This window comes from Crotalus tigris, unplaced genomic scaffold, assembly GCF_016545835.1.
Source record: "Crotalus tigris isolate CLP2741 ecotype Arizona unplaced genomic scaffold, ASM1654583v1 scf7180000017953.204902, whole genome shotgun sequence".
Lineage (NCBI taxonomy): Eukaryota > Metazoa > Chordata > Lepidosauria > Squamata > Viperidae > Crotalus > Crotalus tigris.
This window is the reverse complement of record NW_024096742.1, coordinates 62,501-74,888: the sequence shown is the minus strand read 5'-3', so window position 1 is coordinate 74,888 and position 12,388 is coordinate 62,501. Positions and strand designations below refer to the sequence as shown.

The 12,388-nt window shown below is 47.5% G+C and overlaps 1 protein-coding gene across 2 annotated transcripts in view; it reads right to left on the bottom strand.

Moving 5' to 3' along the window:
* Positions 1-805: 805 nt before the first annotated feature.
* PABPN1 (poly(A) binding protein nuclear 1) overlaps positions 806-12,388 on the bottom strand; it is a 15,327-nt gene continuing 3,744 nt past the window's right edge. The window contains exons 2-7 of one of the 2 annotated variants that reach the window (XM_039345553.1): positions 12,106-12,220; positions 8,260-8,327; positions 8,064-8,170; positions 7,223-7,310; positions 3,645-3,799; positions 806-2,412 (exon numbers count right to left, since the gene is read on the bottom strand). In XM_039345553.1, coding sequence (XP_039201487.1) covers positions 2,373-2,412; positions 3,645-3,799; positions 7,223-7,310; positions 8,064-8,170; positions 8,260-8,327; positions 12,106-12,220 — 573 coding nt within the window. In that variant the 3' untranslated portion in view covers positions 806-2,372. Of the gene's footprint in view, positions 2,413-3,441; positions 3,800-7,222; positions 7,311-8,063; positions 8,171-8,259; positions 8,328-12,105; positions 12,221-12,388 lie in introns of those variants that run through there. The other variant, XM_039345552.1, reaches the window with a different exon arrangement.

Genomic DNA, 12,388 nt, shown 5'->3' with positions numbered 1-12,388 from the left:
ATGCGCACACCCATGACACAGAAGCATCACCCAGACAAAACTGGGACCAGAATGTGCTCCGTCCCTTAAACCTCACATGAATGTAGGTAGTCCTCAAACTTAGAACTTTCTCTTGCTAAACGCGAGTTTAACAACCCCATTTTACAACCTTCCTTGCCACAGCTGTTAGGTGAAATGACTGCAGTTGTAATGCATGCATCTGTTGTAAAGCAGCATAAAGGCTGCTGCTTTATAAGTGTGAGGAGGGATTGTAAATCACCTTTTTTTCAGCTGTCATTCTTGACTTGGAGCCGTCACTAAACAAGTGGTTGTTAAGTTCAAGGGCGGCCTGTGTAGGCCCGTTCAGCCACCTGGAGTAATAGCCATCACCAACCAGGCATGCCATTCGACAGGTAGTCCCTGACTTACGGCCAAGCGAGCAAGCCCCAAATTTCTCTGGCAAATTTTTGCCCCATTTTATGGCCTTTCAACTTGTCATCGTTAACCGAATCGCCGCAGTTAAGGGAATCTGGATTCCCCCCATTAATTTTGCTCATCAAAAGTTCGCCCCAAAAGGGATCGACACGATCCCGGGGACGTTGCGACCGTCATGAGCCGGTTGCCAATTTTGATCACGTGGTGATGGGGAGGGGGGGAATGCCGCAGCCGACGCTAAGCGTGAAACAGTCGCCAAGTCGCTTTCCTTAGGGCCGTTTGTAATTTTGAAACGGTCACTAAACGAAGCCACAAGCCTGTAAACTCGTCGTTTTAAATCGTGCCGGCTTTTCGGCAGCAGCCGAACAAAAGGCACCAATGCCCACGCTCGTTTCTTCCAAAAACATCTTTATTTTTTTATTTTTTTTTCCACCCTTATAACAATTTGGCTTCTTCCTCTGTTTCCCTCCCTCCAACCTGAAATGGTTTTTTTTCCCTCTTTTTTTTCCCCTCCCGTTTTCTTTTTCTTTCTTTTTTTTAAAGTCATCCCAATACTCAACAAACCCCTCCGGGGAGATTTTTTTTAATAATTTTTTTTTAATTTTTTTTTTTGCCCCACCCCTGGTTTCTCTACAGCTTCAGGTTTCGGTGTCATTTCTTCAGGCTAAAAAATAAAGGAACCTGTAAAGATAAAGACACTCAAACAAGGCATATAAAACAAACCCCCTTTGAGAGAAAGAGAGAGAAAGAGAGAAAGGAGGAAGAATTGAGGGGTACAGGACACCTACAACCTGAAATGGTGGGCACTGGGAAGGAAGGAAGGAAGGAAGGAAGGAAGGAAGGAAGGAAGGAAGGAAGGAAGGAAGGAAGGAAGGAAGGAAGGAAGCCATTTTTAAACGGGAATCACCCCGGTTTCTTTGGGGGGGGGGTGTTAGAACAATGCTTTTGAGTTCAGGGCAAAATCCAGGGAAAAGGACCAAAAGGGTGACGGGGAAGAGGGCAGAAACAGGGAAGAATCTCAGAATGGGATGTGGCATTTTTGAGGATGTCCTGGGCAGAAACAGATTGGGCGAGGGATGTTTGGGCAAAAGGTAGCGAGGAAGCCGGGAATGCTAGCTTCTTTCTGGCTACGAAGCCAGGAATACCAGCTTCTTTCCGGCTATGAAGCCGTGGACGCCAGCTTTTCTGGCTACGAAGCCGTAAATGCCAGCTTCTTTCCAGCTATGAATGCCAGCTTCTTTCCAGCTATGAAGCCGTGGACGCCAGCTTCTTTTCGGCTACGAAGCCGTCAATGCCGGCTTCTTTCCAGCTATGAATGCCAGCTTCTTTCTAGCTACGAAACCGTGAATGCCACTTTTTTTCCAGCTAAGCCAGCTTCTTTCTGGCTACGAAGCCGTGAACGCCAGCTTTTTCCGGGCTAATCTGGTTAGGTTGGAGGAAGGGCAGGGCAGGGGCAAAGCAAAGCAACAAAAAGACAGCAGAAACCAATCAGGGAAACAAATGTAGACACACGAACACACGCAATGGAGAGCAAGGGTGGAGAAGAAAAACAAAAGAGTCACAGAATCCGGAGGGGACAACCTCCCAAAGCCTCCCAGGCACTGCCTGCCCCCTTGTAAAAACACAGAGGAAGAATCCCCCCCCCCCCAAAAAATCTGCAAAAAGGAGAAGGAAGGGCGGAGAAGGGAGAGACTCTCGACAATACTACCAGGCAGTTTTAACAACAAGCTCGGCCGACCCACAAGTTTGTTTTCTCCCCTCCCTCCCGTATAGGTCAACCCTCTTTCTCTGCACAGCATCAAGAAGCAACCTCCTCCCGCCAACAGTATGTATATATATATGTATATATATATAATTTTTTTTCCGTCATGGTAACAAATCTTCATTTTTTTTCCTTTTTTTTTCCTCCTTCCTAAAACAACCTTTTTTTTGTTTTGTTTTGTTTTTTTGTTTTGTTTTTAGTAAGGGGAATACCATGAGGTCGCTCTGGCCCGGCCCCTGTGAAGAGAAGAAGGAAGCAGGTTAAAGAAAGAGGTATTTAAAAAAAAAAAAAAGCTTTTAAAAACCTAGAAGACACAGGGCCGAAATCCTCAAACGTGAAAAACTACATCGGCATTTCCAAACGGGGCGACTGTGACCTTTTGCGACCTCTGTCCCTATGACTTTGCCATATTTTTTCTTTCTTTCTTTCCTTCCTTCCCTCTTTCCTTTTTTCCTTCCCCTTTTCTTTCTTTCTTCTCTTTCCTTCCACCCTCCCTTTTTTCTTTCCCTCCTTCCTTCCCTTTTTTTCTTTCCTTTTTTCCTTCCCCTTTTCTTTTTCTTCTCTTTCCTTCCACCCTCCCTTTTTTCTTTCCCTCCTTCCTTCCCTTTTTCTTTCTTTCCTTCCCTTTTTCTTTCTTCTTTCCTTCCATCCTCCCTTTTTTTCTTTCCCTCCTTCCCTTCTTTCATTTTTTCTTTCTTCCTTCTCTTCCACCCTTTTTCCTTTCCCTCCTTCCCTTTTTCTTTTTCATTTTCTTTCTTTCTTCTTTCCTTCCACCCTCCCTTTTTTCTTTCCCTCCTTCCTTCCTTTTCTTTCCTTCCCTTTTTCTTTCTTTCTTCTTTCCTTCCACCCTCTTTTTTTCTTTCCCTTCTTCCTTCCCTTTCTTTCCTTCCTTCCCTTCTTTCATTTTTTTCCTTTCTTTCTTCTCTTTCCTTCCACCCTCCCTTTTTTCTTTCCTCCCTTCCCTTTTTCTTTTTCTCTTTCCTCCCTTTCCTTTCTTTCCTTCCTTCTTTCTCTTTCCTTCCTTCCTTCTTCCCTCTTTTTCTTCCCCCCCAACTGACTTTGTCAGGAAGTCGCAAAAGGGGATCACATGACGCCATCCGGGACACCGCAACCGTCATAAATACGAGTCGGTTGCTGAGCATCCAAATTTGGATCACGTGGACCGTGGGCACGCTGCGACGGTCGTTAAGTGTGAAAAATGACGGAGAGTCCTTTTTTTCTTCCAGTGATGTCATTTTGAATGGTCCCTAAGTGAACCGTTATAAGCCAAGGACCGGCTGTATTCTGGCCTGCGGGATCCCTTGCCTTGGTCTGTTTCAGGTGATCAATAAAAAGAGACGCCAAAAGGTTTTAAGCCCGGGATTGCTACTCTAATCCAGCAGCTCCGTTCCCTGGCCGTCTGCGAGCGTGAGTCTGCCCTAGGGTGGATCGGTTCCCCACTTCCCCCACCTTCCCCTTTGGGTCAGACCTGTATGCACGCCCTCGGGGCGGACGGCTGCTGAAGCCACTGTAGAAACGGGCCCTGGAACTGCTGTAGCCGGATCCTCGCCCTCGGTACCGGGTCCGGGGAAAGCCTCGGTCTGTGGTGCTGATGCCTGGGCGGTTGGTCCGTTTGGGAATCACCTAAAAGTAAGATTAGATTAGATTAATTAGAACAGAACAGAATAACAGAATAGAATAACAAAGAATAGTACAGAATAGAATAACATAGAATAGAACAGAACAGATTGGAACAGAAAAGAACAGAATAACATAGAACAGAACAACAGGATTAGATTAGAAAAGAATAGAATAACATAGAACAGAACAGATTGGAACAGAACAGAAAAGAACAGAACAGAATAGAATAACATAGAAAAGGATTAGAACAGAATAGAATAACATAGAACAGAAAAGAACAGAATAGAATAACATAGAATAGAAAGAACATTGGAACAGAAAAGAACAGAATAACATAGAACAGAACAAAATAGAATAACATAGAATAGAACAGAACAGATTGGAACAGAACAGAAAAAAACAGAATAGAATAACATAGAAAAGGATTAGAACAGAATAGAAAAACAAAGAACAGAAAAGAACAGAATAGAATAACAGAACAGAACAAGATTAGAACAGAACAGAATAACATAGAATAGAAAGAACATTGGAACAGAAAAGAACAGAACAACATAGAACAGAACAAGATTAGAACAAAATAGAATAACATAGAATAGAACAGAACAGATTGGAACAGAACAGAAAAGAATAGAATAACATAGAAAAGGATTAGAACAGAATAGAATAACATAGAACAGAACAGATTAGACCAGAAAAGAACAGAACAAAAATAGAATAGAATAACAGAAAAGAACAGAGTAGAACAAAATAGATTACAACAGAAAAGAGCAGAATAGAATAACATAGAACAGAATAGAATAACATAGAATAGATTAGCACAGAAAAAAAACATAATAGAATAACACAGAACAGATTAGCACAGAAAAGAACAGAATAGACCATAGAACAGAACAGAATAACATAGAACAGAAGAGATTAGAACAGAATAGAATAACATAGAACAGAAAATAAAGAATAACATGTCACTTTAAATCAGTGGTTCTCAACCTCTTTATACGGCGACCCTGGTATTAAGCAGGCGGCGTGCATGTGCAGCGCCGGCCCTTGCGCGGCGTGCATGTGCGGCGGCGGCCCCATGCGCGGCCCCCCACCCCCATGCGCCGCCCCAGAAAAAAATGGCAGATCGTGTTGTTTGGCGACCCCCGTGAAATGGTCGTTCGACCCCAAATGGGGTCGTGACCCACAGGTTGAGAACCGCTGCTTTAAATGTATATTACTCAGCTTACATTAAAATGAGATTTTGTTGCACACAGCTCTCAAAGGGTAACCTCCTCCTATAAACATGACAATTATAATAATGCATACATCCACACATATATGGCCCAGAGAAACAACACAGTCCAGTTCGGATGTACACCTAATCTTGCAGGTCAGGCTCAGGGGGTAACAATTTCTGCTTGGACCCTAGAGAATGCAGACACCTCTTCGTAACAGAGGGAATTCATCGTATAGGGGAGAACAGTTGCACTGTGGGGCCCTGGATGCTCTCTGAGCTCGGTGGCTTTCTTGCAGACGTTTCAAGACCCAACTAGGGGATATCATCAGTTCCAAAAAGGAGTGGGATTTGTGGAGTGGAGGGGAAGGGAAAGAATCCTTGCTGCTCTCAAGAGCTTGGGGATTTTCTTGATGTTTCATTACCAAACCTGTTGCCATCATCAGTGCACTGAACACATCACTATTCTTCCTCTTTCTCCTCCTCTCCACAAGCCCCACCACGGCCTTCTAGCACTGATGAGGCTACCCAGCCGGGTCACGAAACGTCTGCAAGAAAACCGCCAAGCGGAGAAAGCACAGGGGGGAATTCCACACTGGAACGGTCCCAAGGGGAAGGGCTCCGAAGCAGAAACCTCATCTTCTCAGTGCTTAGACCAGGGGTAGGCCACCTTGGCTCTTTTATGGCTCGTGGACTTCAATTCCCAGAATTCCTGAGCCAGCCACGCTGAGGGGAAAGGGAGAGGTTTCCAAGCTGAGCCATGCTGGCTCGGGAATTCTGGGAGTTGAAGTCCACGAGTCATAAAAGAGCCAAGGTTGCCTACCCCTGTTCTAGAGTCTCAACATCTTTTTTACATTTAAATTTCATTTAGGTCCACTTTGCCGTTGTATTAATTACACGTATTAACTCATGCCAATCAGCTGAGGGATAACCCTAAGTTACAGGGAAGTCCTCTGCTTATGACCCACAACTAAGCCCAAAATTTATGTTGCTAAGCAAGGCAGCTTTTAAAGAGGCTGTGCCCCATTTTAAGAGCTTCTTTTGCCCTGGTTAAGCAAATCACTAAAGTTGCTGAGTGATTCCTGCAGTTGTTAAGCAAATCTGGACTTTGCCTGTCAGAAGATGGCAAGCAAGAAAGGCTACAAATGGCGATTACACGCCCCTGAAAACAGTGTGATATAACCACCAGTACAGGAGTGAGCAGTGCGTGATGTTCGTATAAATTAGATGTTGTCAGGGCAGGGGTAGGCAACCTTAACTCTTTTATGACTCGTGGACTTCAATTCCCAGAATTCCTGAGCCAGCCATGCTGAGGGGAAGGGAGAGGCTTCCAAGCTGAGCCATGCTGGCTCAGGAATTCTGGGAGTTGAAGTCCATGAGTCATGAGGGGGCCAAAGTTTCCCTCATGCTGGCTCGGGAATTCTGGGAGTTGAAATCCACCAGTCATGAAGGGGCCAAAGTTTCCCTCATGCTGGCTCAGGAATTCGGGGAGTTGAAGTCCATGAGTCATGAAGGGGCCAAAGTTTCCCTCGTGCTGGCTCGAGAATTCTGGGAGTTGAAGTCCACGAGTCATGAAGGGGCCAAAGTTTCCCTCATGCTGGCTCAGGAATTCTGGGAGTTGAAGTCCATGAGTCATGAGGGGGCCAAAGTTTCCCTCATGCTGGCTCGGGAATTCTGGGAGTTGAAATCCACCAGTCATGAAGGGGCCAAGGTTTCCCTCATGCTGGCTTGGGAATTCTGGGAGTTGAAGTCCACGAGTCATGAAGGGGCCAAAGTTTCCCTCGTGCTGGCTCGAGAATTCTGGGAGTTGAAGTCCACGAGTCATGAAGGGGCCAAAGTTTCCCTCATGCTGGCTCGGGAATTCTGGGAGTTGAAGTCCACGAGTCATGAAGGGGCCAAAGTTTCCCTCATGCTGGCTCGGGAATTCTGGGAGTTGAAGTCCACGAGAATTCTGGGAGTTGAAGTCCACGAGTCATGGGGCCAAAGTTTCCCTCATGCTGGCTCGGGAATTCTGGGAGTTGAAGTCCACGAGTCATGAAAGGGCCAAAGTTTCATGCTGGCTCAGGAATTCTGGGAGCTGAAGTCCACGTGTCATAAAAGAGCCCTGGCTTAGATGGTTCAGTCCGAAGGCTGGCCGCAAAAGCTATTTGGGAGTCGGGCACAGAGCGGTGTGTGTGTGTGGTGTCTGTGTGTTGTGAAAAGGGCGTACCCACCTTGATCTGTCTCCCCCTGAAGAGGGATTCGTCTAATGCTAACGAAGTCCGCACCGACTCCTTGTCGGAAAATTCAATATAGGCGAACCTTGAGAAGATAGGTGGAAGGAGGACGGACAATTAGACAATTCAGGCTCCTCAACTTACGACCACAACCGAGCCTCAAATTTCTGCTGCTCTAAGCGGGTTTTGCCCCGTTTTTACCACCTTGCTTCCTGCCCGGGGTTGCCGTAACCGTTGTGAATTTGTGAAAAAACGGTCGCAAGTCCCTTTTCCCCCCAGCATTGTCATAACTTTAAGTGAGCCATTGTAAGTTGAGGACTTATCAGTACGTGAATCGATCAAGAGAGGTCGCGGGACAATACAGGCCGTCCTTGATGTACGACAACGGAGCCCAACTTTTCTGCCGCTAAGCAAGACCGTTTAATTAAGGGGGCTTTGACCCCATTTTGTGACCTTTCTGGCCCACCGTCGGTAAGCAAATCGCTGCAGGGGTTATAAGTTAGTCCCACGGTTGTGAGGGGAATCTGGCTCCGCCCCCCCCAAATCGACTGTTTGTCAGAAGGTCGCAAAAGGAGATCGCGTGACCCCGGGATATGGCAACCGTCGTAAATACGGTTGCCAAGCCTCCAAATTTTGATCGCACGATCACAAGGATGCCACAATGGTCATAAATACGAAAAACGGTCGTTAAGTCGGTTCTTTCGGTGTCGTTGTTAACTTCAAACGGTCACCCAACAAAAGGACCGAGGCCTACCTCTATTCTACCGGACCAACTCTGGAGCTTTAAGGCGACTCTCAAGCCAAGAGTAATGTCCCCCCCTTGGAAAAGACCACTCACCCCTTCGGATGACCCGTGTATTTGTCGCACAGGATCGTCACGCGGTTGACGGAACCGCAACCGTGGAAGTGGGCTTCCAATTCTTCCGCAGTGGCCCCGTAATCTACCTGAAATGGAAGACGGGTCCGGTTCAGGAGGCAAGGCTTCGTCCTCGCTTGAAGAAAGCTAGGGTGTAAGGGGGGGGGAAGGAACTCACATTTCCTACGTATATAGATCTGGCGTCGGCTTCCATCTTTTCTTCCAAAGACATGATGACTGGGCCAGCTAGAGAGAGAGAGATGGGAGAGAGGAGAGGGGGCAGAGGAGAGAGGGGAGAGACAGGAGAGGAGAGAGATGAGACAGAGGAGAGAGAGAGAGGAGAGACAGGAGAGGAGAGACGGGAGAGAGGAGAGAGACAGGAGAGGAGAGGAGAGGGGGAGAGAGGGAGCAGAGGAGAGAGGAGATGAGAGACAGGAGAGAGAGGGGGGAGAGAGGAAGGTGAGAGAGAGAGAGGGCAAAGGAGAGAGGAGAGACAGGAGAGAGGAGACAGAGGAGAGAGGAGGGGGGAGAGGGAGGAGAGAGGAGAGGAGACAGAGGAGAGACAGGGGAGGAGAGAGATGAGACAGAGAGGAGAGAGAGAGAGAGAGAGAGAGGAGAGACGGGAGAGAGGAGAGGAGAGACAGGAGAGAGAGAGGAGGGGGGAGAGGGAGGACAGAGGAGAGGAGGCAGAGGAGAGAGGGGAGAGACAGGAGAGGAGAGAGATGAGACAGAGAGGAGAGAGAGAAACGGGAGAGAGGAGAGGAGAGACAGGAGAGGAGAGAGAGAGGAGAGGGGGTGAGAGAGAGGGAGCAGAGGAGAGAGGAGATGAGAGAGGGGAGAGAGGAAGGTGAGAGAGACAGAGGGCAAAGGAGAGGGGAAAGACAGAAGAGAGGAGAGACAGGAGAGAGGAGACAGAGAGGAGAGAGAGAGAGGAGGGGGAGTGGGAGAAACAGGAGAGAGGGCAGAGGAGAGAGACAGGAGAGGAGAGAGATGAGACAGAGAGGAGAGAGAGGAGAGACGGGAGAGAGGAGAGGAGAGAGAGAGGAGAGGGGGTGAGAGAGGGAGCAGAGGAGAGAGGAGATGAGAGAGAGGAAGGTAAGAGAGAGAGAGAGAGAGAGAGAGAGAGAGAGAGGGCAAAAACAGAAGAGAGGAGAGAGACAGGAGAGAGGAGACAGAGAGGAGAGAGAGAGAGGAGGGGGGAGAGGGGAGAGAGAGGAGAGAGGGCAGAGGAGACGGGAGAGAGGAGAGACAGAGAGGAGAGGGGGGGAGAGGAGAGTGGGGAGAGGAGAAAGGGAATTAACCAACCAATTAACCAACAGAATTATTAAATAATGTGGAAAGGAAAATGTCTACGGAAATTCTCCATTATCCAGGTCATGGTTGTCTCAAAGATGCTTTTTCAAAAAAGGCAGTTGGACTGTTTGTTTTTGTTTTTTTCAGGAAGAAACTGTCAAGAAGGCCAACACAATGCTAGGCTGCATTAACAGAAGGATAGAATCAAAGTCAGGTGAAGTGTTAATACCACTTTACAAGGCCTTGGTAAGGCCACACTTGGAATACTGCATCCAGTTTTGGTCACCACGATGTAAAAAAGATGCTGAGATTCTAGAAAGGGTGCAGAGAAGAGCAACAAAGATGATTAGGGGACTGGAGGCTAAAACATACAAGGAACGGCTGCTGGAATTGGGTACGTCTAGTTTAATGTAGAGAAGGACAAGGGGGGACATGATAGCAGCGTTCCAATAGCCACAAAGAAGAGGGAGTCCAGCTATTCTCCAAAGCACCTGAAGGCAGGACAAGAAACAACAGATGGAAACTAATCAAGGAGAGAAGCAACCTGGAATTAAGGAGAAACTTCCAGACAGTGAGAACAATTAACCAGTGGAACGACTTGCCACCAGAAGTTATGGGTGCTCCCACACTGGAGGTTTTGAAGAAGAGACTGGACAGCCATTTGTCTGAAATGGTATAGGGTTTCCTGCCTGAGCAGGGGGTTGGACTAGAAGACCTCCAAGGCCCCTTCCAGCTCTATTAAATCTGTTCTTGTATAAGATGGCTTTTAGCTTCTCATCCCAGAAGCTTCATTGATGGAGCTTCTTGGGTGAGCAGCAAAATGCCTTCTTGTCCCTTAGGAAAAAGCAGTCAAGTGGCCTTTTTTGAAAAAGAATCTTTGAGACCATTGTAGAAGGGAGACATTTTCCTGTCTGCCGCTACTCAGGAACAGCCTTGGCAAGGTGTGTGTGTGTGTGTGTGTTTGCAAAGCAAACTATCCTGACTACAACAGTAGCAGTCCTAGCTAACATCCAATTCAACAACGGGATGCTTTTTCCTCCGTTTCAAGGCCCGAATTTCCTAGTCACTTTTAGCTAACGCAAAGGAGAATTTCTGACGCCTTCCCAGAGCAGTGTGTGCTTCTAACTTTCCTGGAATTAACCGCACACACATGACAATCACAAGGCAATCGGTCTGTTGGTGTTCCCAGCAGGCAGAATGTCGTTTAACACCACCCTGCCAGGCCATTTTCCCATTTCAAGAGAGCAAAGATATGATTCAGCTAACCCTGCAATGGACAATCTAGCTTCTCGAGATTTGGACATAGGGTGTGTGTGCGCACGCGCGTGCATGCACACACACAAGTACAGACCCACTCATAGATACAGAATGTACCAGAACTGAGGCCCCACAGTTTAGTTGAGTATATACTTATATTAAGTATCTGAATGGTTGCCATTTCCTATTAAACGCTTCCTTAACACGTTGTCCAATTTATGACCTTTGAACGCTGAACGAAGCACAATAATCTTTTCGCCGAGGAGAAAAAAAAATTAAAGCGTACTGTGATTGATCTATGGGACCTAAGTTTTGGTATACCTTGTGCACAAAGAAACCTACGTTTTATTTATTTGTATCCCGCTTTTAAGATTTTGACAAATAACTCAAGTGGTAAACATCTCCAACACCGCTTTCTCTTATTTCCCCCATAACCAAAAGTCACCCAGCTGACTTTCGTGCTTGAGGTGGGACTAGAACTCACTGTTGCCTAGTGATTGGCTTAAAGTCATCCAGCTGACTTTCGTACCTCAGGCGGGACTAGAACTCAGTCTCCTGGCGATTGGCTCAAAGTCACCCAGCTGACTTTCGTGCTTGAGGTGGGACTAGAACTCACCGTCTCCTAGTGATTGGCCCAAAGTCACCTAGCTGGCTTTCTTAGCTAAGGCGAGACTAGAACTCACCATCTCTTGGTGATTGGCCCACCCAGCTGGCTTTCATGCCTCAGGCGGGACTAGAACTCACCATCTCCTGGTGACTGGCCCAAAGTCACCCAGCTGGCTTTCGTGCCTCAGGTGGGACTAGAACTCACCATCCCCTGGTGATTGGCCCAAAGTCACCCAGCTGGCTTTCGTGCCTCAGGCGGGACTAGAACTCAACGTCTCCTGGTGATTGGCCCAAAGTCACCCAGCTGGCTTTCGTGCCTCAGGCGGGACTAGAACTCACCGTCTCCTGGTGACTGGCCCGAAGTCACCCAGCGTTTATGCCTGAGGCAAACTAAAACTCACAGTCTCCTGGTGATTGACCCCAAATCACCCAGCCAGTTTTCATGCTAACACAGGACTAGAACTCACCACCTCCTGGTGATTGGCCCAAAGATACTCAGCCAGTGTTTGTGCCTAAGGTGAGACAATTCACTGACTCCTGGGGACTGGGCCAAAGTCACTCAGCCGGCTTTCACACTGAGACAGGACTATGACTCCCAATCTCCTGGGGATTGGCCCAAACGCACTCAGCTGGCTTTCACGCCTAAGGTAGAACTGCAACTCCCAATCTCCCGCTTTCTAATCTGGTGCCTTAACCACCAAAGCGGCTGTCATATATATTCATGGATACAAATACAAACTCATACCCCTATATGAAATTGTGTGTGTGTGTGTGTGTGTGTGTGTGTGTGTCTGCAACCCTTATTAAACTGGTCCCCTGATTGAGCAGCTGGATTTCCGAAAGCAGGAGATTTCCCAGGGGGCCTTACCGTTGCCGGGTGGGGGGCTCATGTTCATCTGTTTCTCCACTTCATTTTGCAGCTCCTTCAACTTCTCGGCCTCTTCCTCCATCTCGCGTACCCTGGCTTTAATGGCTTCCAGCTCCTGGGGAGGGAAGGACGAGCAGAAATGAGCAGGAAGAAGGGGAAAAAAAATGTCCCTTTTTGAGGTGTTTTCACCCAAAGGCTGCTTCCAACAGAAGTATCGGTAAGTCCTTGACTGACAATCGGAATGGAGCCCAACATTTCGGCTTCTGCCGCTAAGTGAGACATT